The 23,711-nt window shown below is 47.6% G+C and overlaps 2 protein-coding genes across 6 annotated transcripts; one reads left to right on the top strand and one right to left on the bottom strand.

Moving 5' to 3' along the window:
• The first annotated feature begins 416 nt into the window (after window positions 1-416).
• MPI (mannose phosphate isomerase) lies at window positions 417-10,950 on the top strand. Of its 2 annotated transcripts, XM_084906055.1 has the most exons (8): window positions 665-757; window positions 1,262-1,389; window positions 3,999-4,199; window positions 5,136-5,277; window positions 5,617-5,799; window positions 8,905-9,078; window positions 9,744-9,952; window positions 10,246-10,950. In XM_084906055.1, the coding sequence occupies exons 1-8, from the start codon at window positions 742-744 to the stop codon at window positions 10,462-10,464; spliced, it is 1,272 nt and encodes a 423-aa protein (XP_084762181.1). In that variant the 5' UTR covers window positions 665-741; the 3' UTR covers window positions 10,465-10,950. The 2 variants fall into 2 exon arrangements, with proteins under 2 accessions (XP_084762180.1, XP_084762181.1); XM_084906054.1 differs by lacking the exon at window positions 1,262-1,389 and having other exon boundaries at window positions 417-757.
• Window positions 8,199-17,911, bottom strand: FAM219B (family with sequence similarity 219 member B). 4 transcript variants are annotated; one of them, XR_014797000.1, is made up of 6 exons: window positions 17,622-17,911; window positions 17,322-17,409; window positions 16,773-16,850; window positions 16,286-16,334; window positions 11,067-14,687; window positions 8,199-10,959 (listed from the first exon to the last, which is right to left on the bottom strand). XR_014797000.1 is itself a non-coding variant. In XM_084906714.1 (5 exons), the coding sequence occupies exons 1-5, from the start codon at window positions 17,815-17,817 to the stop codon at window positions 14,523-14,525; spliced, it is 576 nt and encodes a 191-aa protein (XP_084762840.1). In that variant the 5' UTR covers window positions 17,818-17,911; the 3' UTR covers window positions 8,199-14,522. The 4 variants fall into 4 exon arrangements, 1 of the variants encoding a protein (XP_084762840.1); XR_014797001.1 differs by having other exon boundaries at window positions 11,067-14,684; XR_014797002.1 differs by lacking the exon at window positions 8,199-10,959 and adding an exon at window positions 15,820-16,139 and having other exon boundaries at window positions 14,587-14,687.
• Window positions 17,912-23,711: the final 5,800 nt, after the last annotated feature.

Here is a 23,711-nt window from a genome sequence, read left to right as displayed (position 1 = left end):
TTCAACAGCAATTCTTTGTTCAAACCTGCTAATGACTATGATACTCAGAGTAAAACCTGGTCTTCACAATGTTTTGCTCACTGCCTTTCCTCTCTGACCACCCCTGTCCTGCTCACTAGCTCCCCTCACACTGGTCTCTTTGCTATTTACTCCAGAACAGGGCAGGCACATTCCCATGTTCCTACCTTAGGACCTTCCCTCTAGCTGTTTCTTTTGCCCAGAACACTCTGTTTGTGCCTAGATGTCAGCTTCTCAACGAGGTCTACCTAGACCACATTTTAAATTCTGCAAACTGCCACGCACCCTTTTTGTAGCACTTATTTTTCAACATACTATACGATTTATTATCTATTTATTTATTTATTTATTTATTTATTTATTTATTTATTTATTATACTTGTTTGATATCTTCCCTTCACAAGAATGTAAACTACAGAGGCAAAAGGATCAGTATCTTGCCCTTTGAACAGTCCTGGCATTTAGAAGGTTCTTGAAAAATGTGTCCAGAATGAACATAGATCTAAGGATTGTAGACTGGAAGCCGCTCAACTGGTGGGTGGCAGCTTCTCTTGGTTACTGGGGAGTGGGAGAGCGATTGCAGGAATGGCCGCAGGGGGCTCCCGCGCCTCCCAGGCTCTCGCTCTGGAACTACGTATCCCATGAAGCTCTGGGCACAGAGGGGCCGCGCGGGTGCTGTCGGGAAAGGCATACGTGGGAGAAGTCAGGTGCGGTGCTGCCAGGATGGCCTCTCAGCGAGGTGGGTTTTGCGCCGGGGTGCAGGAGAGCGAGGGTGTGGGTCGAATCCTGGGATCCTTCCGGACTTGCTATGGCAGGTCGAACCCACCCTCGGGACTTTGCGGAAAGACGGATGGGCGTCAGGCAGGGAAGGGGTACCTGTGATGGGGATTGAGCCGTTTACTGCAGCCCTCGAGGAAGGTCTTTAGGGAAGAGGCCGCACGAGGGTCGCCTTGAGACAGCGTGCAGTGGAAAAGATTTCTTCTTCTCCCTCCCCGTCATCTGCCCCACGTCAGCAGAGGATCCGCTTGCCCGTTTTATAGATAGGAACATTGGGGCCTGCAGAGAAGGGTCTCAGCTAACAACCTATAAACCCCTTATGTGACTTTGCTCCCCCCCCCCCCCCCCCGCCACCTCCCCCCCCCCCGCCTCACGACAAAACCCGCAGCTCGTATCAAGTTTCCCCGGGACAGTAGATCAGGCCTCAGGGGTGGAGTGGAAGCTGACTCTCTGTCTGTGCCCCCAGTATTCCCACTTTCCTGTGTGGTGCAGCAGTATGCCTGGGGGAAGATGGGGTCAAACAGTGAAGTGGCTCGGCTACTGGCCAGCAGTGACCCACAGGCCCGGATCTCAGAGGACAAGCCATATGCAGAGGTGAGAGCCAGGCAGCCCACTTAGACTCCTCCACTCAAAAGGACCTGAGGCAAGACACGTGGATCACCTGGGAGGGGGACACTGCAAAGAAAGAGGTCCTCTAGGCTCTTAAGATTAGTACAGGTTGATGAACCCAGATGGTGGCACCAAAAGAGGAAAGGTTTTCTCATAATAGGCTGAGGTTTCCAGTATTTTCTTCCTCAAAGAACTCTTATTCAGTCTTCTTAGACAATTAAATTTTTCACTTTGACTTTTACATTTTTATTTGATTAAAAATTATTTATTGCCCTGGCCAGTGTTTCTAAGTGGTAAGAGTCTTTTTTTTTTTTTTTTTAACTTCTGCCTTTTTTTTTTTTTTTTTAAATATATTTTATTGATTTTTCACAGAGAGGAAGAGAGAGGGATAGAGAGTTAGAAATAACAATGAGAGAAAATCATCCATCAGCTAGTTGCCTCTTGCACATCCCCTACTGTGGATGTGCCCGCAACCAAGGTACATACTCTTGACCGGAATCGAACCCGGGATCTTTCAGTCCGCAGTCCAATGCTCTATCCACTGAGCCAAACCGGTCCGGCAGTGGTTAGAGTCTTGATCCCTGCTCTTGCACTGAAAGGTCAAAAGGTAATGGGTTCTAGTCCCTGTCAAGGGGAGGGTAGCTGGGTTGCAGGCTCAATCCTCTACGTGCAGGAGGCAACCAATCCATCTCTCTCACACCTACGTCTGTCTGTCTCCCTTCCTCCCTTCCACTCTCTATTAAAAATGAATGGGGGAAAACATATCCTTGGGTGAGGATTAACAAAAAAAAAGTATTTATTGATTAGAGACATTGGTTTGTTCCACTTGTTTATGCATTAATTGGTTCTATTTTTTATTTATGTACTAGGGGTCCAGTGCACGAATTCATGCACCTTCAAAGAAATTGTGGGCCACAAGGCTGCAGTGGGCACAGGGACAGGTCTCGGCCCATCCTCCATGCCCCCACCCGGCCCCCTCACTGCAGCCCCTGGTTCTGTCTTCCAGCAGTCTCGCTCCTGCTGCTGCTGCTGCTTCCCCACGCTGATGGAGCCAGCCCCACTCGCACCCGCTGACAGTGTGGAGCAATTGGGGCCAGGGCTGGCAGCGGTGTGAGGGGCTGGTGCCTTCAGCAGGTGTGAGCGGCTGCTGCCCTGATTGCCCCTCAGAAGGGGGAGGTGGAGAAGCCCTCAGGGGTAATCAGGGCATGCAGCTGCCGCTTGCACTAGCTGATGGCACCAAGTGATTGGGACTGGTGTCCGGCACCAGCAGCTGGTGCGAGTGATGGCTCCGGCACCAGCTGCAGGTGGGAGCAGGGCTGGTGCTGGAAGTGGATGTGAGTGGTGGCTCTGGCACCAGCAGCGGGTGTGAGCACCAGGCCAGACCACAGCATGTGGGAGCAAAGAAATTTCAGTAACCACCAGAAGCTTGCCCCAATGACAGTGACCGCACCTGCTCGCCTAATCCACCATCCCTACGCCCAATGCTCGCCATGTTCTGTACATGCTCCCTGGTGGTCAGTGCATGTCATAGTAACTGGTTGTTCCACTGTTTGGTCTATTAGCCATTTATTATATAGGATTTTATTTATTTATTTATTTATTTATTTATTTATTTATTTATTTTATTTCAGAGAGTAAAGGAGAGGGAGAGACAGAGATATCAATGATGAGAGAGAATTGTTTATCAGTTGCCTACTGTATGCCCCATACTGGGGATCAAGCCCACATCCCAGGCATATGCCTATTGGGAATGGAACTGTGAACTCCTGGTTAATAGGTCGACACTCAGTCACTGAGCCATGCCGGCCAGGCATTGGTTACTTCTTGTATGTGCCGTAACTAAGGATCAAACCCACAAACCTCGGCGAATTGGAATGATGCTCTAACCAATTGAACTACCTGCCAGGGCACTTTTTACATTTTTAAAAATATATATTTTATTGATTTTTTTATACAGAGAGGAAGGGAGAAGGATAGAGAGAAACATCTATCAGCTGCCTTCTCCACACTCTACTTAGTATGTGCCCACAACCAAGGTACATGCCCTTGATTAGAATCAAACCTGGGACCCTTGAGTCTGCAAGCTCTATCTACTGAGCCAAACTGGTCAGGGCACTTTTTACATTTTTAAAGCTAAAATACTATATATTTCTCCTGCCCATTTAGTAGAGAAAAAGCCAAAGCATAGGAAGGCTTTAGCCTCTAAACCCGGGACTGGCATAAATGAATGCTAACACCTCATGGAGCTGTTTGAGCATCAGATATTTCTAGTGACCTTGACAGTGCAGATATTATTCTCTTTGTTGGACAGATGAGGAAACCAAGACCCAGAGACAGGAAATAACTAGTCTAAGACATCACAGTTGGTTAGAGGCAGAACCTGGACTAGAGCTTGGGTCTCCTGACTCCTGGTATTCTGGGGTCCGCTGCCTCCTTTAGGTCCATGATTGCATGATCATTTATACCCAGTGCTGGGAGGCATGTCTTGGGATTCAGCTGCCCTATGGGGAACACAGGTTAACTCTGGTATTGGGGCAGGCAAACTGGTGGTGTATGTTTTTCCCTCTTTCCTCCCAAATTTCCTGTTTTTCCAGCTGTGGATGGGGACCCACCCCCGGGGAGATGCCAAGATTCTTGACAATCGCATCTCTCAGAGAACCTTAGGCCAGTGGATCGCTGAGAACCAGGACTGCTTGGGCTCAAAGGTCAAGGACACCTTTAATGGCAAGCTGCCCTTCCTCTTCAAAGTGCTCTCAGTTGACACAGCCCTCTCCATCCAGGCACATCCTAACAAGGTATAGGATCAGAATGGGGTACAATCAGGGTAAAGAAAAGCCTACTTTTAAGGCCCTTTAATTAAAATATATATTGATTTCAGAGAAGGGAGAGGGAGAGAGAGATAGAAACAATGATGAAAGAGAATCATTGATCAGCTGCCTCCTGCACACGCCACACTTGGGACTGAGCCTGCAACCTAGGCATGTGCCCTGACAGGAATGGGACGGTGACCTCCTGGTTCATTTGTTGATGTTCAACCAATGAGCACGCCAGTCTGGCCCTTCTGACGACTTTTACTGCTGCTTTTACCTACCCACGCTAGGCTTCAGCTCCAAGCTAAATCCAGGCCGGACAACTGGCAAGGCCAGGTGTTGGTGACACATGTTGGCAGCTAAGTCTAAGTGAACAGCTGACCAGCCTATGCCAGGGGAGTTTCTCTCACTTTACCCAGCCCAGGACTATTGATATCTGACATTTTCCTATTTGGTTCTTTTAGGGAATACACCTTTTAGAACAGGGTAGGTACCCCAGCTGTTGCCTTGGCTCCATCCCCAGAGAGTCTTTCTGTAACAAGCCCATGAGTAACATCATAAGCATTTGCCTATCCAAACTCCTCATTTCTAGATGAGCAAACACCAGGGAAGTGAGGGATTTTCCCAAAGTCACACAGCTTGTTAGTGTCAGAAAGTGGCTTGGTGTTTGGGTTTCCCTATTCGAAGTCTAGGCCTCTTAAGACTGCCCCATTCCTTCTCCAGATTTGGTCCATGTCTCTGCCCTGGGTTGGCTGAACCTGAAATTTCTGCATTATGCCTTGATTGGGCTTGTTGCTAGAAGTAGAAAGCTACTGCTGTCTGGGGCCTGCGGGGTAGGGAGCAAGGTCTGGGTGGGACTGGTATCCTGCTAGATGATGGCTGCACCTTGACCTTCCTCTTCTTCCCCTGGCCATCCCACAGGAATTGGCAGAGAAGCTACACCTCCAGGCTCCACAGCACTACCCTGATGCCAACCATAAGCCAGAAATGGCCATTGCCCTCACCTCCTTTCAGGGCTTATGTGGCTTCCGGCCAGTTGAGGAAATTGTTACCTTTCTGACAAGTAAGGTTGAGTAACATGCTGACAACATGCATACTGGGGCTAGAATACATGGGCAACCTAGGGCTGAGCTAGAACAGTGGCCAAGAACAGAGGTTGAATGCCACAGGAACTGAAAGGCTGGTTAGCCTCATGAATTCTTAAAGCCACTGGGATAATACTGTGAGATCAGGCTTAGTGTGGTTGCTGAGGGTTGGTAAGCAGTTGGTTTTCACTGAAGTTTGCTTAGCACCGCCTGACTTCTTGGTTAGGGATGGGATGGATAGGCCTCCTGCAACTTCCCACTTCTGTGGGTTCCATCTTGCCATTCCTGATATGAGCCCTGGCCTGGCCTTCCTGCAGAAGTGCCCGAGTTCCAGTTCCTAGTTGGAGATAATGCAACAACCCAGCTAAAGCAGAGCCTAAGCCACGACTCCCAGGCCATGGCCTCTGCTCTGAAGAGCAGTTTCTCCCACCTGATGGAAAGCAAGAAGCAGCTGGTAGTGGAGCAGCTCAACCTGCTGGTGAAGCGGATCTCCCAGCAAGGTGGGTGTCACCATGGGCTGGGGCCAGCATCCTGTCCTAGGTCCCCAGCACAGACACTGGGCTATGGGGACAGGGTTCTCAACCCCTTTGCTCAAGTGGAACACTAAAACAGGCCTGACTTAGGTGGCCTGTTGATGACTTAACATTTCTTTTTTTTTTAAATATATTTTATTGATTTTGTACAGAGAGGAAGGGAGAGAGATAGAGAGTTAGAAACATCTATGAGAGAGAGTCATCGATCAGCTGCCCCTTGCACACCCCCTACTGGGGATATGCCCGCAACCAAGGTACATGCCCTTGACCGGAATCGAACCCGGGACCCTTTGGTCCCCAAGCCGACGCTCTATCCATTGAGCCAAACCAGTCTCAGCAACATTTCTTTTTTAATCTTTGTGGACCAGGGCCCTAACTGGCCATCTTCTTAGATGGCTGGAGACAGATTGGTCTGGAAGACAATTAGGATGTTTTCACCCAGAATTCTAAGATTTCCCCATTCATACAGCTGTCCCCTATGGATCGATTTGCACGTTGGAGCTAGATAACAGGAAGGAAGGGGATTTTCTCTCTCCTCTATATGTCTGATGTTCAGAGCTCTCAATTAATATATCTTAAATACCTGCCCTGTGCCCAACCTTGTGCTAATTAAGGGGAGTTCAGGCAATGACTGTGGTGGGTGTGGCCATCTTTGGGTTAGAGCAGTGGTCAGGAAACTGCGGCTCACTAGCCACATGTGACTCTTTGACCCTTTCAGTGTGGCTCTTCCTCAAAATACCATGTGCAGGAGCACGTGTAGTGTGATTGAAACTTCATGGCCCATGCGCAGAAGTCGGTTTTCGGCTCTCAAAATAAATTTCAATCGTTGTGCTGTTGATTAGTGAGTTTGCCAACCACTGGGTTAGAGAATCAATAGTGAAAAACAAGGCAGAATGGACTCTCACCTAAGAGCTTATATAGCACACATGAGGCCCCAGCTCCTTCTCCAGGTAACCCCAGAACTCTCTTGATTCTGTCTCTACACATTTCCCCTACCACTATTTTGAGCAACAAGCAACTGTTTTATCCAAGCCTACCAATTGTTTTTGTTTTGTTTTTTGGTGTTTTTTCTGCTAGCATGTCTGTCCCTTTAGGGATTCTTGCACTCACAGCAGAAGTGATTTCTTCTATCTGGAAATCTCATAGCACCTTGTTCATATGTCAGGTATAGTCCTTGAAACCTGTGAGTCTGTATCATGTGCAGACAGGCCATAGACCTGTCTCCTTGACCTTTCTTTGCCCAAGTGCTTAGCCCAGAGTAGGCATTCAGCTATCTGTATGAACTCAGAACCCTCCAGTGTAGACCAGCTGGTTTCTTCATGTGACACTGACACACTGGTTTTACTTACAAATACCCTCCCCTCCAATACATTGAAGACAACTCAGCTGTTACCCCCACCCCTCTCCCTGCTCATTTCTGAAAATCTTCCCTCACCACTCTAGCCCAAGCTCAACTCACATTTTGGCCGATGGTGCATTCTTTTTTTTTTTTTAAATATATTTTATTGATTTTTTTCACAGAGAGGAAGGGAGAGGGATAGAGAGCTAGAAATGTCGATGAGAGATAAACATCCACCAGTCGCCTCCTGCACAGCCCCCACTGGGGATGTGCCTGCAACCATTGTACATGCCTTTGACCGGAATTGAACCTGGGACTTTTCAGTCAGCAGACCGACGCTCTATTCACTGAACCAAACCGGTTTCGGCAGTTGGTGCATTCTTTCTCATGCTATCTTGAGGTGACCAACCTGGGACTGAGTAATTTTCTGAGATGCAGTACTTTCAGTGCTAAAAAAGGGAAAGGCTGAATTCTTGTGTTATCTCTTAATTAGATTTTGAGTTCCTAGAACAGTGGTTCTCAACTAGGGGACATTGGCAATTATCTGGAGACATTTTTTGTTGTCAAGCCTGGGTTAAGCCCTAGCCAGTTTGGCTCAGTGGATAGAGCATCGGCCTGCGGACTGAAAGATTCCAGTCAAGGGCACATGCCCAGGTTTTGGGCTTGATCCCCAGTGGGAGGTGTGCAGGAGGCAGCCAATAAATGATTCTTTCATCATTGATGTTTCTCTCTCCCTCTCTGATAAAAAAACAAACAAACAAAAAAACAGCCAAATCCGGTTTGGCTCAATGGATAGAGCATCGGCCTGTGACTGAAAGGTCCCAGGTTCGATTCCGGCCTGTGACTGAAAGGTCCCAGTAGGGGTGTGCAAGAGGCAACTAATCTATGATTCTCTCTCATCGATGTTTCTAACTCTCTATCCCTCTCTCTTCCTCTCTGTAAAAAATCAATAAATTAAAAAAAGAAAAAAAGAAAGAGGGTGAGGGGACAGGCTGGGCCCAGCCCTTCACACCTTATTTAAAAAACAAAAACAAACAAAACCATAAAACCTGGTTGGTCACTTCTTGGCCTTTTGGCTAAGATCAAGTGTAGTATCTGTTCTTATCAGTTTAATATCTGATATGTACTCTATCCAAGGACATTATATTAAATGTATTTTTGGAGCAGGGAGATGGAATGAAAAAAGAAAAACAAAAAACCTGGGTTGAGGGGCTAGTGGTATCTGTGGGTAGAACTCAGGGATGCTGCTAAACATCCTACAATGCAAAGCACAGCCTCCATAACAAAGAATCAGCTAGCCCAAACTGTAAAAATGCTGAGGGTGAGAAACCAACCTAGTTTTTTTTTTTTTTTTTTTTTTTAATGTTTTTATTGACTTTTTAGAGGAAGGAAACATGAGTAACATCCATCAGCTGCCTCCTGCAAGCCCCCTACTGGGGATCAAGCCCTCAACCTGTGCATGTGTCTTGACTGGGAATCGAACAGGCATGGGATGATGTTCAGCCAATTGAGCCACAGTGGCCAGGCCATACTACATAATGCCTCATGTAGTGCTGGGCATACAGAAAAAATGGCATCTGTGTAAGCTGGAATATCAAGGAAGGCTGGGCTCCAAAAGGTTGAGCATGTGGCTGGTTTAGATTCTTGTGGGCAGGCACTTGACTCTCTTGAGGTGGGGCTGTAAATACCACTGAGTGTACCTAAATGCTCTTGGGGTGCTCTGTGATTCTCAGTGGCTGCCGGAAACAATGTGGAGGACATCTGTGGGGAGCTCTTACTGCAGCTGCACCAGCAGTATCCAGGTGATATCGGATGCTTTGCCATCTACTTCCTGAACCTGCTTACCCTGAAGCCAGGGGAAGCCATGTTTCTTGAGGCCAATGTACCCCATGCCTACCTGAAAGGAGGTGAGCCACGTTTTAGCAGTGAGCCCCCTGCCATCTCCCTTGGGCCCTGGGTCCCCTTCCAGACAAACGACGGAGAGGGTGCTTGAGACCTTTAGGGCCCTATCCAGTTCTGACTTCCAGAGTTCCTAGTCAGCAAGGAAGAGACCAGGAAGGATGATGAGTACTAAGATGATGTCAGACACTGCTTGAATCATCATACCAACTCCTTGAGGTTATGATATTCATGTTAAACCCTGTCAATGTGTGGGAACCACAATTTGAACCTAGGCTATCTTGGATAAAGTTCGTTCTCTCTCCTGCATCACACTGCCTTCATTTTTGTCCTATCAACCCAAGGATTTTATATTAAAATACATGTTGCCATAGAAGGGTGCTCCATTTTGATTGTTGGCCCTATATCCATCATGGACAGGAATTTCTGAGAGAATTAGGAGTCTGAGTAGGGTTGTGGCTCCCCAAAGGTGAACCTGACTACCCCTAACAGCGGGTGAACTGCCACCTGTTTTTGTATCCAACATTTTAGCTTATTCTCCCAAAGAATGCATTTCACATATTTTTACCTAGCTGCTGTGGATTGGTAGTGCTCAAGTTTGAAGGACCAGCCTTGGAGAGCCAAACACCAAGGCATCCTTCATCAGCTTAGCATATGACAATTCTGTCCTCAGACTGTGTGGAGTGCATGGCGTGTTCAGACAACACAGTACGTGCTGGCCTGACATCAAAGTTCATCGATGTGCCAACTCTGTGTGAAATGCTCAGCTATACTCCCAGCCCCAGCAAGGACAGGCTCTTTCCTCCAAAATGGAGCCAGGAAGACCCCTACCTTTCTCTCTACGTACCCCCTGTACCAGACTTTGCTGTTTTGAAGATGGAGGTGAGTAGGGGGCCATGGTGGGTGTTCTTTGCTTTTCTTGTGGGGTATGATAAACCCTGGCAAACCACACTGTGGGCTATACTTGGGGCAGGGTTTCCTTTTCTTGCTAAGTTCATTTGGTGAGATATGGCCCAGGGCCTGCCCACTCCTCTGTGCCGGGGTCCAGATGTAGGCCTCCATGCTGACAAGAGCGTGAGCAGTGGGAGAGAAGGCGGTCCGTGGGGTTGTCCTGTGCCTGTGAGCTGTTGGAGCAGAGACTGAGCTACATCATTCTTTTGTTTCTTCCCACCCAGGTCCCTGGTTCAGTCACTGAGTATAAAGTCTCAGCATTGGACTCCGCCAGCATCCTTTTAATGGTGCAGGGTACAGTGACAGCCAGCACTCCCACAGCCCAGGCAGTAATCCCCCTGCAGTGTGGTGGGGTGCTCTTCATTGGGGCCAATGAGAGTGTCTCACTGAAGCTCACTGTGCCCGAGGACCTGCTGATATTTCGTGCTTGCTGTCTGTTGTAGAGGCCATAGCCATCCTGGCTCTCCTGCCCAGTTAAGCCACCCTAAATCCTGGCCACTTTTAACTCCTCAGGCCCAGCCCAAACTCCTTCCCTGCTCTGGACTGAGTACTTCCTAGAAGAGCTAGTATAGAGCAGTGAACTCAAAAGGTACAACTCCTGAGCAAGCCTAGGCTGAACCATCTTCCTGGGAGGGGCCCATGTGAGGAGTAAGGGGCAACACTCCATTTGTATTCTCACCACTCCTGACACAAATTCAGTGCCGGAAAGAACAGCTATTTTATCTGCAGTATTAGACAAGTTGGTGAAATCTATAGTTAGCTCAACATCAGTTACAGCAAAAGGGTAGTAACTAATTTCTAAGAACAGGGTTCTGGCCGTGGGAGTGCCCATTTCTAAAATGGCAGAGGAGTGAAAGCTTAGGCCTGTGTACCAGTTTTGTTCCTTGTCACCCTTTTGCTTTGTCAAAGCTATTAAAAGATCACTTGTGGGTGGGAACCTGGTGGAGGGGGGAAGAAATGAGGAACCTTTGTAATAATATGAACAATAAAGATTGATTTAAAAATAAATAAATAAATAAATAAAAGATCACTTGTGTTGAGTCACTGAATCTTTGGTATTTCAGTGGGTAGGCTGGGCTCTAGAGCACTTTTATAGGAAGGTGTGACCAGCTTCAGCCTCAGATGCAGAGCTTACAGGCAGGCCTTGGGCCCTTCAGACAGTGGGAAGGTTATAAAAGAGCAAGATTCTTAAGGATTTGAGCTGGCCTTTGGGCTGAGATTAGCTTGCTAAAATCAGCAGCCTAGGTTTGGCCACACCTACTCATTTACAATACTCCCTGCCTGCTCTCAGGTTACAGAATTGAGTAGATAGGTCAAACTGTATAGCCTGCAAAGTACTGACTGGCCCTTCACAGAGAAAGTTTGTTAGCCACTTCTCTGGAATAGTCATTATAGATACAGGGTCAAGATAATACAATTCGTCTTGTGAAGAGGCAACCTAAGTACTTTTTCTAAGCTGGCAGGCAGTACCTAGGAGGGCACATATAACTTTCCCTGTGCCTACCATCTCGGGGGACACACTTCTGCAGCAGGCTGCACAGCTGTGTTTTGTCACTGAAGATTCTGTTAGAGCTTATCACCCCAGACTAAGCAGAAACCCAGTCTATTGGTTCCTTCCTGTGGGATAAGGGTTTGGATTCTCACAAAAGGATCTTTCTGGGCTATTTCCCACACTAGACTCCCCGTGCAAGTGAATTCTAGGAAACTACTCTTAAAAAAAAGTTCTGGTCAATCTGTTCTGGGTTTTCTTGGCCCCCAAATGTCCTTGGCTTAAAAAAACAAAACCTGGTAGAAAAGGGTCAAAGGGAGCTCATTCTAAAGAGAAGTGATGTGCAAAGGCTGATTCCATCCACGGTCTCCAGTGAAGCAGGTCTGAAAACAAAGCCTACTGGGAAGAGCAGAGAGGAGCTCCTGGGAGGAATGGTCACAGTTGGGGCTAATAGGCTATTATTTTCTTTTCTATATTTTCATTTATTTCAGAGGATGGGAAAGAGAGATAAACATCAATGATGAGAGAATTATTGATCAGCTGCCTCCTGCATGCCCCACACAGGGGATGGAGCCTGTAACCCAGGCATGTGCCCAGATTGGGAATTGAACTACTCGACCACTGAGCAACACTGGCCAGGCTATTTGGATATTTATTTTAGAATTTAGAAGTGGCAAAGACTGTGGCCTGGACCTTCCTTAAAAATCCCTTCCTTAGAGCTCAACTACCTTGACTGTATGTATGATAAACTTAAGAGCTATGGAACCTTAGCCAAGAGTTCTATAGAGTACTCTAAACACCATAGAGCACCACTCCCATCAGTCAGGTAAAGCCTGAATACACCCGTCCTCAGGGCACTGTCACCTGCAGAATACCCAGCTCTTTCAATAAGGCTGTTTGGTATTGGGCTTCTTGGTGCCTTTTGGTGATACTTTAGCTTCTGGCCCCAAACCTATCCCGCCTCACTACACACTGTCCCCTATTTCAGGTTCCCGCAACTTTCCCCACAAAGATAATGTCTCCCACTCAATGTCAACCAACTCTGGAACATCCTCTTCAGGAACAGCTGCAGCCAAATATGCTAGTGTTAATAGCAACAATGATCCTGAGGGCCTTGGTCTTGGGTTCTGTTGCCACCTTCAGCACGCACCAGCCATTACCAAATGCTTAGGTCACTGTGCCCACTGTCCTAGCCACCTCCCTCACAGAAAACCGTCCCACATTTGGCTGCCACAGCCACTTTCTTCCTTTACACTGTCCTACATCTGAGCCCCTTTGTGTACATTTTGCCACCTATGCAGAAGCCAGAAAGGCCTGGAAAAATCTGTAGATGGGCAAGGGGTTCAGAATGGAGAAGTCCTCATTCCCTGCAAGCATTTCCAAAGTGCTCAGTAAGTGGGAACCTATATAGAGTTGCAGAATAGAATGACCATATTACCTCCCTTATGCCAGCAGTGCCTCTGGTCCCTGTCCCATCTCTCTCTTGCTGTGTGCACTGTGAGATTATAGAATAAGTTAGCTACAGCCCCCTAGATACAGAATTCCTCTCAGCTTTCTGAGATTTGAGAAAAGCACCAATATAGATGCCAATCAAGCTAATAGGATTACTCCCATGAGGCTAGTCCTCTGATAAATATGGCCTTTTAATCTGACATTTTCAGTCTTTTAATCACCTCATGCAGTAGGAGAGCAAAAGAGAGTCCATGCCATCCCTCATATACCCTTATTGGTGACAGGGCATCCAATAAGTCATGAGACTAGGCACTTTCCCATGTGGAACCCACAATCCAATCCTGATTATCATACCCCTTGGGCTAGGAAGCCTGCCCACTCCCATTCAGTTCTCACCAAGGTTCCAGGTAAGGCAAAAAACACAAAAATACTAAAACTAAATTCTAGGGAGATGTGTAGTCTAGCAAGGTATGCTGTCTAGCAGGGTCATGTGTCTTTGCCATGTTCACATTGGGGGCTGAGAGGCTGTGTTGCACGCAGAGGTTTACTGTAAAAAGTCCAATCCTGAGTATCCACTGTGAGGCCCATACTGTGGTCATGGAACCTGGACAGCTGGACACAACAGAATGGTCCACAATGAGTTAAGGGAGGCCCTCTGCAATGGCAGACTGTCTCCTCAGGCAGAGGCCTTGGAAGCTGGCACAGGTCCCTACTCCCCATCTGTTTGAGTCTCCATCTATGTCAGAGCCCACACACAGCTTAGCCAGTATACTACTCACCATTGCTACTTCTCAAGTTTACAGGCTGTTAAATAGAGAGACCCTGCAGCTATCTCTCCTGGTAGCCAAAATCTGTAGGCTTCTGGGCCAACATTTAGCTCCAAGACTGGATGGAGAAACTAACTAAGACCAAGGTGGAGGACTGCAACCAAGGAATGACAAACATACTCATAGAGTTGGACCACTTGGGAATGATCTGGGTCCAGGGATTCTGGAACCTGCTGTGTCATCAAGCAAGCTGTTATCCTCCTTGCAACAGTCAGGCACAACCAGAAAAGGGCCAAAGCTTTATGCTCTCTTGAAGGGCAAATCCATCTTGGAGCTAGGAAGGAGAGCTTAAGGAATTTCTTGAATTGGTCACATACGAATTCTTTTTCTAAAATTCCCAGCTGCAAGCCACAACTTTTCTGCCTCCATACAACACAATCTGGGCACAAAAAGCTCTTTTCCATCCAAAGAGCATGACAACAAATACCAGCCAGGATGTCAAGTGTTTTTCTTAGCTAGCATTGTCACTCACCCTAAGAATCAAAATTCCTCTATTCCCTCCCCTATTAAATGGCTTCACCAAATTCTGCTCCAACATCAGAATTCCACATATTACCCTATCACGCAGATGGGGCCTCCTGCCTGAGAAGCACCAGGTAAGGGGTAACTACAGGTCACTGACTTCCCTGAAGGCCAGTACCTCAAGTGATTCTGGGAATGCAGTCTGTGACCTATGAAGAGCCAAAAGGGATCTGCAGGCATGGCAAGCAGGGCCTGTTTTAGGGACTTATGTCTACTGGAGGGTACAAGAGGAAGAGTCCCCAAGACAGCACCAGCAGCAGGAGCACGTTGAGGCCATAGGCTTGGGAGGAATGAGGTCCAAGTCCTCATCATCTGGAATCTCATCCAGGTGATACCCATCCTGGAGCAGCTGGCGGCTCACATCCTGGTTCACCTGCTAAAAGCAGGAGAGAAAACTATAAGCCAGTCTGCAAAGCTGAAATAACTGCTGCCCAAAATGCAGACTCACATTTCCTTTACAGAGCTTCCTGTCCATTCTCCACCCTCAGGTCAATCCCATACATTCCTGGACTGCAGGTGGAAATGCCAGCTTTTTCTACCTGTGCCTCAGCCAGCAGTGAGGGGCACCCAGGAGTCTGAGCCAGTACTGTGCAAACTGCACTGTCACAAACCCGCAGGAGAGTTACTCTCACTAAATAAGGAGGAATCTGATGTAAACACCAGATTCTAGAATATGTTTGAAAATCAATGCTTTGACCATTCCCACTGGGAAGCTAGAGTGGTCCCTATGAAGGCTGAAAAATATGAGACAATAACACCAGAACGGTGGGGTAGAATAATAAAGGAATATAAGTTACAGTACAACAGGGTAGAGCACGGCTTTGTTGGTACTATCATTAGACATATTGTCCTCCTATGCCTGCAAAGCTCATCCCCTGCAAAGTGGAACCTGTCAGTCTGGTTTTACCAGCTCCTCTGAGCAGAAGGGAAGTCAGACTGGGAACAGTGTAGGACTTTCTCTGGTTCTTGGCTAATTTTTCTTAGTTTTAACAATTTTAGGCATCCAGATATACAAGGAGGATGCAATTTAAAAACTGCCTCTATTCTCTTTGGCAGAAACTTGGGGTTAGTTAACGGTTTCCAGGAGTCTAAGGAAGAAATAGTCATGTCCCCAGCACTTCACTTCCGTCAAAACTCATGCCAGGACTCTACATCCCTTGTTGATGTGGGACAATCACTCTGGAAACACATCCAAAAGACCAGCCCAAGAGTATCTCAATCTGAGTTCCCATAGATGAACAGAGGTTGTTTGGCCTGGAAGCAAGTAAGCTTGGTGGAGGATGGCCAGGGGCGGTGCAGGAATACTGATGTCAGATAAAAGATTATCAAAAAAAAAGGAGACTAGAATTACTGTGTGACTGGGAAGGCTGGCTTAGGACCACTGAGTCCAGGTGCAGGAAACATTTCAAATTAAGGAAGACTTAGCTCTAAGAGCTGCATGAAGAAGGAATTGTGCATATGTGCTGGAGGGAGGATGGGCAACAAGGTTTCTTGGAGGTAGTGAGTACCTGATTACAAGAAGCAACCGAGCAGAGGCTGGTAAACACTTGGCTGGGATTTATCTAGAGCAGTGTTTCCCAAACTTCTCTCATGATGAGAATCACCTGGTGGAGTTGTTAAAATACAGATTCCTGAATCCCAACTAAGAAGTGCTAAACTAGAATTTTTGGGAACATATAGGTAAAATTGTATACTTAGTGTTCTGTCTTAGACAGATTCCTTTTCTCAGTGGTGGACTGAACTAGAAGATTTGTGAGGCCATTTCCAGCCCTAAGGGTCTATGGTGTTCTGAACTTTCAACAGCCCTCCTCAGTCACCTATACCTCTGCTGTGGGAGGAGGAGAGAGTAGATTGGAGAACCAACTGGAAGTCTGGCATAGTGCTGCGCATACAGCAGGCACTAGACAAGTACTCGGCAGTGGTGATAACACTGCCTGATGCCTGGCCCCACGCAAGAAGGCACTCTGCACTTGCCTCTGCAGAGGAATACCCGGAGGAGTATCTGGATTCCAGCTCCCCATCACTAGGAGAAGAGGAAGACAGTTAATTCAGGGGGATGCCTACGAAGCACCGCTGAAAATGACAAGGTGAAGAGCATGCACAAGGGTCTGCAGTACTTATGAAGACCACACACCATAGGATTCAAGACCAGAATTTGCTTTGAGTATACAAATCGGTCCTTCAATGGCTCCAGCAGGGACAAGGACACTGTCACTAACAGTGCAAGACATAATAGGGAAAGATGGTTTCTCCAGACAAGGCTGGAGCTCCAAATCCAAGAGCAGCATGAATCCTCTGAGTCCTCTGAGCAAGCCATCTTGGGATGGAATAGTGCTCCAAAGACAGCCCTGGAACATGCATGAAGGGTTTTGGAAGAGAGAGGGGACTAGTGAAGGCACCAAGCAATCTGCAGTTTTACCCAAGTCACTCCTCAAGGGGTACTTCCAAGGAGAGCACTCACCTGTCAGAGTTGAGGGACACCAGGTTTTCATCTGGACTCTGACTAAGAGCCGTATAGCCCTTGTTAAACTTCACTGACCTGAGGGAAGATGGGAGAAGAGATCAGGCATAGATGAAGCACCAGCATTTACAGGGAAAGCCAGAATCCTTTCCCTTTATGGAAAAGGGCAGCTCTACTCCTGACCTGCCTTCTGCCTGTCACACAGCCACCACCGCCAGCTGTGCTACACAGGCACTTCCCCACTCCACCCCTGCTGCTGCTCCCCAGGAAAAGCCAGTCACCCATCAGGACAGCACTGCTCCTCCCGTCTGCTGTCCATCTTCACTCCACCCAGCCATGATGCTCCTCCCTAACTTAAGACAGTGAATGATTCCACAGCCCCTTGCCGTGACACCATCACATTCTTAAAGAAATAAAAAGAAAAAGGTCGTTTTCCTTCCTATTTTAAAATAGTGACCCTGACAGGTTGGCGTCAGGGGAATCCCTCGCTGGACCTTAAGCGTGAGCCCAGCGCCTCCCAGCCTCCTCAGAGGCGGCGCCTGCGGACACCTTTTCCCGGAGGAGTCGGGGCGGCTCGGCGAGGCCCGCAGCATGCCCTTCCTCCGCAGAGCGGCCTTGGCCAGGTCCCGGTGCTTCTCTGGAAGTCAAAGGGTCCAGGTTAGCGGGTGTTCCCCACTCGGCCGGCCGTTTCTCCCAAACGCCAGGAGCCTGCTCTCGGCGAACAGATTACCGGGCCGGGAGGGGCTGCAGGTGCCTGCGGGGTCGCCCCAGCGGGGCTCCGGGCCCGCAGGGGGACGGGCGGGGCGGGCGCGGCAGGCCGCCCAGCAGACCCCATCGGGCCGCACTCACGCAGCTTGGCTTGAAGGGAAGGCCCGCGCTTCACCATGTACGGCCCCCGCTTCTCCACTGCCGCCGGCGGCTCCCCCGGGCGGGGAGCTCCGCGGCCGCTCGGCCTGGAGGGCGGCCCCGCAGGCCGTGCCCCGCGCCGCCCGGCTCCTGGCGGGGAGGCTCGCGGCGCGTCCCCGCCGCGCTGCTCAGTCGCCATGGCCTCGACCGACCCCGCCTAGCCGACAGGACCGAGGGAAGCGCTCTCTTCCAACAAGATGGTGGCGAGCGGGCGCGGTGGTGGCCGCAGAGCTTCCGGCCCCGCCCGCCGAGGGCGTGCCCAGCACCCGCTCTTCCGGGGCGGGGCAACCTCAGTCCCTTCTCCCACTTCCCTGCAGTAGGGGCCCTGAATCTGGGATCTCCTGGCTGGCTCTGTTTCTAACGGAAATCAAATGTTGGTGTTTGTGGAGAGTTGGGGGCGTCTTTAGGCCCCTGCGCGCACGTGGTCTCCGCCTGTGTCACGGGTCACATTGCACAGCCTGAGCCCTCCGAACCCGCGGTGGGAGCCGGGTTGGACGGAAAGGAACTGTGTGCGAAGAAGGTATTGCTGTGTTGGAAGTTATCGAATGAGATACTAGATGCCTTAATGAGCCAATTAACTAGGAGTCGTTTATTGTGCGCGGCCCAGAGGGAGGTGTCTCTTTCGAAATCTCTGAACCCCAACAGACGAAGTCTCCCATATTTATACTGTTCGAGCCTCTTTGCAGATACAAAGGGCTCTGTGTGAGTTATTGTTTCAGGCAGTTGTAACTTTGAATACATGATTTTGTACTTGGCATACAGATATGGGAATTATCTATTACATTTGGATGGCGATCTTGCAAGGTTTATCTTTTTCTATTATTTGAACCAAAAAACAGTTATTTTACAGAATAACAGACTGTCTTACAGTGGCAGAGTTTATAATGACAGAGTTTACAGTACTAGGGACTATCTAACAATAGGAGAGAGTTTCAAACTGTTACGCCCAGACTTCGTGATCCCCAAGGACCACCAGGGAGCCGAGTCAGATGCAATAAACAAAAGAGCCTTTTCCATGCTAGCATGGGCTCTGTCCCACTCACGCGGGCTGCATGGCGGAAGAGAGTGAATTTCTCCAAGCCCAGGGGTTTTACTCCGGTGGTGATGTCACTGCTTTGGCTGATCCTGAGTAGTTGGGTGAGGGCTAGGGTCCAGTTACACAAAATGGAGGATAACTCCGCCCTGCCCCACAGTAGAGTCAAGAGTTTATCCGAGCCCCGCCCTGCCCTCTCACAAACAGCAGTTTGTTTTTTTGTTTTTTTTTTTTGTTTTTTTTTTTTTAAATATAAGCTGGAGGTTACTATGCTTCAGTATTAGTGTTTTTCTCCATAAAAGGAAACAGTTCGGAGAGAGATTCAAGGACCTTGCAGAGATCATAACTAGAGGCAGTGCCTGGGTTGATTTAACGCCAAAAATCACTTTACTTCCAACTCCAGGTGTTGTCTGAGACCTTGGATGAGGCCAGACCCTCTTTAGGCCTTAGTTTCTACATTTGAAAATGGAACCAACCTCACTAACCCTGCAGCAGTGACAAGGGTAAAATAGGCTGTAGACAGAAGGGTGAAAGTGTGCACTGACTCTGAGTGATAGGTAGGGCATGGAACTGCCATGGTGTTAAGGGTCAGCTCTCTGAGTGGGAGGGAGAGGGCTATCCCTTTTTGGGCTGTAAGAAAGATTTAGAGGGTGAGACAGACATCAGTGTTGAAGCAAAGCAAGTGAATTTATTAAGGAAGCAAGGCAAGCAACTCTATTAAAGATTAGAGGCCTGCTGCACGAAATTTGTGCAGAGATAGGGTCCCTAGACCTGGCCAGTGATCAGGGCCAGTGATGGGAGCCTTCCTGCCCCTGGCTGCTGGCTGGGGCCTTCCTTCGTTCCGCACCACTCCCTGGTGGTCAGTGCATGTCATAGCGAGTGGTCGAACTCTGGGTCAGTTGAACTCTCGAGGGGACAATTTGCATATTAGCCTTTTATTATATAGGACAAATTTGGCCTATAGCTCAAGCAATCACTCAGCACACTGCCCCATAGGGTTCAAGTGGTTTTTACCCTTTTATAGGTTCCTACTTGGATATTTTGGGCAACAGACTAAATTTTAAGGTCCCTCTTTTACTTTGTTATGGCTTTTCCCAGAATTTATGAGAACATCTGGAGATTTTATCTTGGCAGGTCCTAAGACTGCTGACTTCTTTGTTCAGTGGGTGAGATAACCCCTCCCCCCTTTCCTGTATTCTTTGGTTTTGGAAGAGAGGTATTAATCATTTGCTTTCTAGTATTGTTGGGGAAGGTAAGGTCTTGCTACAAGCTGGCTACAAACTGCACAAACTTGTTTTGCCTTGTTTAATTTTCTTAGTTTCCCCTTCTACTTGCCCAGAGAATTTCCTAGCTTCTTACTATTGTGCCACAATGGCTCTTGACTTCTCTGGCCTGAAAGGATGTGCTTGTAGCTAGTTGGAAAGAAGTCCCAGATCCTTGTAGGAACTAATGAGTCTCCTGAGGCTGTTTGGAATCAAATGCAACTTCTGAGCCCTAAGGATGATACAAATAGTTGAGCTAGACTATACCTTAGACAGCATAGGAGAAAAGAATTTAGAGCTGGAGTTTTAAAAATATATTTTATTAATTTTTTTACAAAGAGGAAGAGAGAGAGATAGTTAGAAACATCGATGAGAGAGAACCATCTATCAGCTGCCTCCTGGGGATGTGCCTGCAACCAAGGTACATGCCCTTGACCGGAATCAAACCTGAGACCCTTTAGTTTGCAGGCCGACGCTCTATCCACTGAGCCAAATCAGTTAGGGCTGTAGTTGATTTCTAATTTCATTCCATTGTGATGTGAGAAGATGCTTGATATGATTTCAATTTTCTTGAACTTGTATAGGCTTGTTTTGTGTCCTAACATGTGTTTTCTCTTTGTGAATGATCAATGTGCACTTGAGAAGAATGTATATTTTGCTGCATTGGAATGAAATGTTCTATAAATGTCTATTAAATCCATCCTAATCCAGTGTGTCCTTTACAGTTTCAGTTTCCTTGTTATGTTTTTGTAAGATCTGTCCAGTGAAGTCAGAGGGGTGTTAAAGTCCCCTACTATGACTGTAATGTTGTTGATCTCTCCCTTAAAGTCCTCTAAAACTTTTATATATATATTAGCTGCTCCTATATTGGATGCATGATGTGCTTTGGATTCCTTTTGTTTGGGGTTTTGTGTGCTTCCTGGACTTGTAAGTCTAATTCTTTCCCCAGGTGGGGAAAGTTTTCTGTCACTATTTCTTCCAGTATTCTTTTGGTATCTTGCTCTCTCTCTTCTTCTGGGACTCCCATAATTCTGATGTTGGTTCGCTTGAAGTTGTCCCAGAGGTTTATCACACTATCTCCAACTTTCTGGATTCTCTTCTCTTCTTGCTTCTGCAGAGGAGTTTCCTCTGGCTCTTTGTGTTCCAAATCTTTGACTTGATTCTTACAATCTTCAATTCTGTTTTTAGGACTTTGTATATTTTTTATTTCAGACAATGTATTCTTTATTTCTAGTTGATCCCTTTTCATATCCTCAAAGGCCTCATTTATTTTATCAGCCTTTTCTAGGAAATTCTTTTTTTTTTTAAATATATATATTTGAATAAAATATATATTTGATTTTGTACAGAGAGGAAGGGAGAGAGATAGAGAGTTAGAAACATCGATCAGAGTCATTGATCAGTTGCCTCTTGCACACACCCCCCACTGGGGATATGCCCGCAACCAAGGTACATGCCTTTGACCGGAATCGAACCCGGGACTCTTCAGTCCCCAAGCCGACACTCTATCCATTGAGCCAAACCGGTTACGGCTCTAGGAAATTCTTGAAAAACCTTATAACCGTGGTTTTGAACTCTATATTCAGTCTTTTGTTCTCCTTCATCTCTTTCATTTGAGATCTATTTCCTTGTCTCGGCATTTTTGCTGCTTCCCAGAGTTGTTAGGATGGCTTTGTGTGTTTGGTGTCCTATATGGCTCAGTGGGTCAGCCTCCCCAGTTACCTGAGGTAGACACTCTTGGTGCTCCCCATTGTGGACTGTGTGTACAACCTTGTTGTAGTTAAGTCTTGATTGTTGTTGGTATCCCTGGGAGGAATTGACCTTCAGGCCATTTGGATGTGGGTATCAGCTGTGTCTACTCTGGGATACCTTCTATATTGGAGACAGTCTTATAGGATCAGACTTGCAAAATTGCAAAAGCCTCTGTGCTCAGCTTGGATGGGGTGGAGTCTCAGGGCTGAGCTGACAGTCTTGGCTTCCAGTCAGCCCTGCCCTTGTGGGTTCGCCTGAGTTTCCGCCTGACTATCCTGATTCCCCATGCAAGAGCGTGGGTGCCACAGGGGCTCGCCCGGAATTGGGTTGGGTCTCTGTAGTCTGGAGCTTCTGACTCCTTTGGCTATGGAGAGGCCTTGGCAACCTCCGCGATCAGACCTCTCTGCGCTCACTCACTCGCGTGCAACTGTAGATCCTGCCAGCTGCAGCTCCCGTTTCCCCCAGTCTCCCAGTCTCTGAGTCACTGGGTGCCTTTCTCTACAGTCAGACTCCACCTGTATGAGCCTGGGTCCACGGGGTTTCGGCCGGGGTTGGGGTTCAGTCCAGTCAGAAAGGGTTCAGTGCAACCGGGACTTCCTTTCCCCTCCCGCCAGCCAGGAATTCGGCCGCACTTCCTCTCTGTGTGCGAGCGTCTCCCTACCTCAGCGCTTTGTGGCTCTCACTGAGATCCAGGAGCCTCTCTCCTTTCTGATTATAGCTTCCCCACTCCGCCAGCTTTCCTGTGTTTTTTGGATGATGTCCATTCTGATTTTAGTTGTTGTTTTGAAATTGTTGTGTGAGGCGGCAGCGTAGGTGCTTACCTAGGCCGCCATCTTCCATGTCATCAAGAGCAATGAATTTTTAGTTACCACCAGATGCTTGCCCTGATGACAGTGACCAGCATCCCCCTAGATTAGGCACCCCCGCTCACCTGCTCCACTATCCCACCGCAGCCAATGCCTTCCATGTCCATGCTCTGCTGCCTGCTGTTGACACCTGTCACATACCAACTGCACCCCTGGTGGTCAGCGCACATCATAGTGGTTGTTCAGTTGTTTCGCTGTTTGGTCTATTTGCATCATATTAGCCTTTTATTATATAGGTTGAACATATATTCTTTATAATGGAAAAGAAACTAGTAAAAATATTTAATGCCATGGTGATATTAAGCATCTAGAAGAGTTCAGGAATCTGAGAAAGGCTGCATGTAAATTAATAGACTATAAGTATAATATAAATTTGTAATCCATGGAGGAGCCAGAGAAGGGCTTAGCTTCAGTAACCAAGTTCTCTCTATCTCCAGACCCAGGGATCTCTTTTTTTTTTTTTTTTTAAATATATTTTATTGATTTTTTTACAGAGAGGAACAGAGAGGAATAGAGAGTTGGAAACATCGATGATAGAGAGTCATCGATCAGCTGCCTCTTGCACACCCCCCACTGGGGATGTGCCCGCAACCAAGGTACATGCCCTTGACCGGAATCGAACCGGGACCTTTCAGTCCGCAGACCGACGCTCTACCACTGAGCCAAACCAGTTTTGGCTCAGGGATCTCTTTATTCCCACATTTTTCCCTGTAGCAAAATAGATATACATATCAAAGGTAAGTTTGGCATACAGTAGGCATGGTCAGGTTGGAGGAAATACCTTTGGCTGTTCAGCTGTTGGCCAGCAAAAGGAAATAACACGTAGATTAAAATGCCCTCAGCTGTCCTCAGGTGAAGATTCTTTTTTATTTTATTTATTTTTAATATATTTTATTTATTTTTTACAGAGAGGAAGGGAGTGGGATAGAAAGTTAGAATCATTGATGAGAGAGAAACATTAATCAGCTGCCTCCTGCACACCTCCCAGTGTGGATGTGCCCATGACCAAGGCACATGCCCTTGACTAGAATTGAACCTGGGACCCTTCTGTCCACAGGCTGACGCTCTCTCCACTGAGCCAATCCAGAAGGGCTGAGTATTCTTTTTTAGTCTTTATTAC

The sequence above is a fragment of the Pipistrellus hanaki genome, assembly GCF_964339955.1.
Source record: "Pipistrellus hanaki genome assembly, chromosome: 1".
Lineage (NCBI taxonomy): Eukaryota > Metazoa > Chordata > Mammalia > Chiroptera > Vespertilionidae > Pipistrellus > Pipistrellus hanaki.
This window is presented reverse-complemented; position numbering and strand designations above follow the sequence as displayed.

Excerpts from the sequence above, each read along its gene's own strand:
- MPI (XM_084906054.1), top strand. The coding sequence starts at position 509 with ATGAACATAGATCTAAGGATTGTAGACTGGAAGCCGCTCAACTGGTGG. Across the intron at positions 5,800-8,904 it reads GAAGCGGATCTCCCAGCAAG|TGGCTGCCGGAAACAATGTG; the intron begins GTGGGTGTCACC and ends TGTGATTCTCAG. Across the intron at positions 9,953-10,245 it reads TTGCTGTTTTGAAGATGGAG|GTCCCTGGTTCAGTCACTGA; the intron begins GTGAGTAGGGGG and ends CTTCCCACCCAG.
- FAM219B (XM_084906714.1), bottom strand. The coding sequence starts at position 17,817 with ATGGCGACTGAGCAGCGCGGCGGGGACGCGCCGCGAGCCTCCCCGCCA. Across the intron at positions 16,851-17,321 it reads CCCGACTCCTCCGGGAAAAG|GTCAGTGAAGTTTAACAAGG; the intron begins GTGTCCGCAGGC and ends ATCTTCCCTCAG. Across the intron at positions 16,335-16,772 it reads GTGTCCCTCAACTCTGACAG|TGATGGGGAGCTGGAATCCA; the intron begins GTGAGTGCTCTC and ends CTCTTCTCCTAG.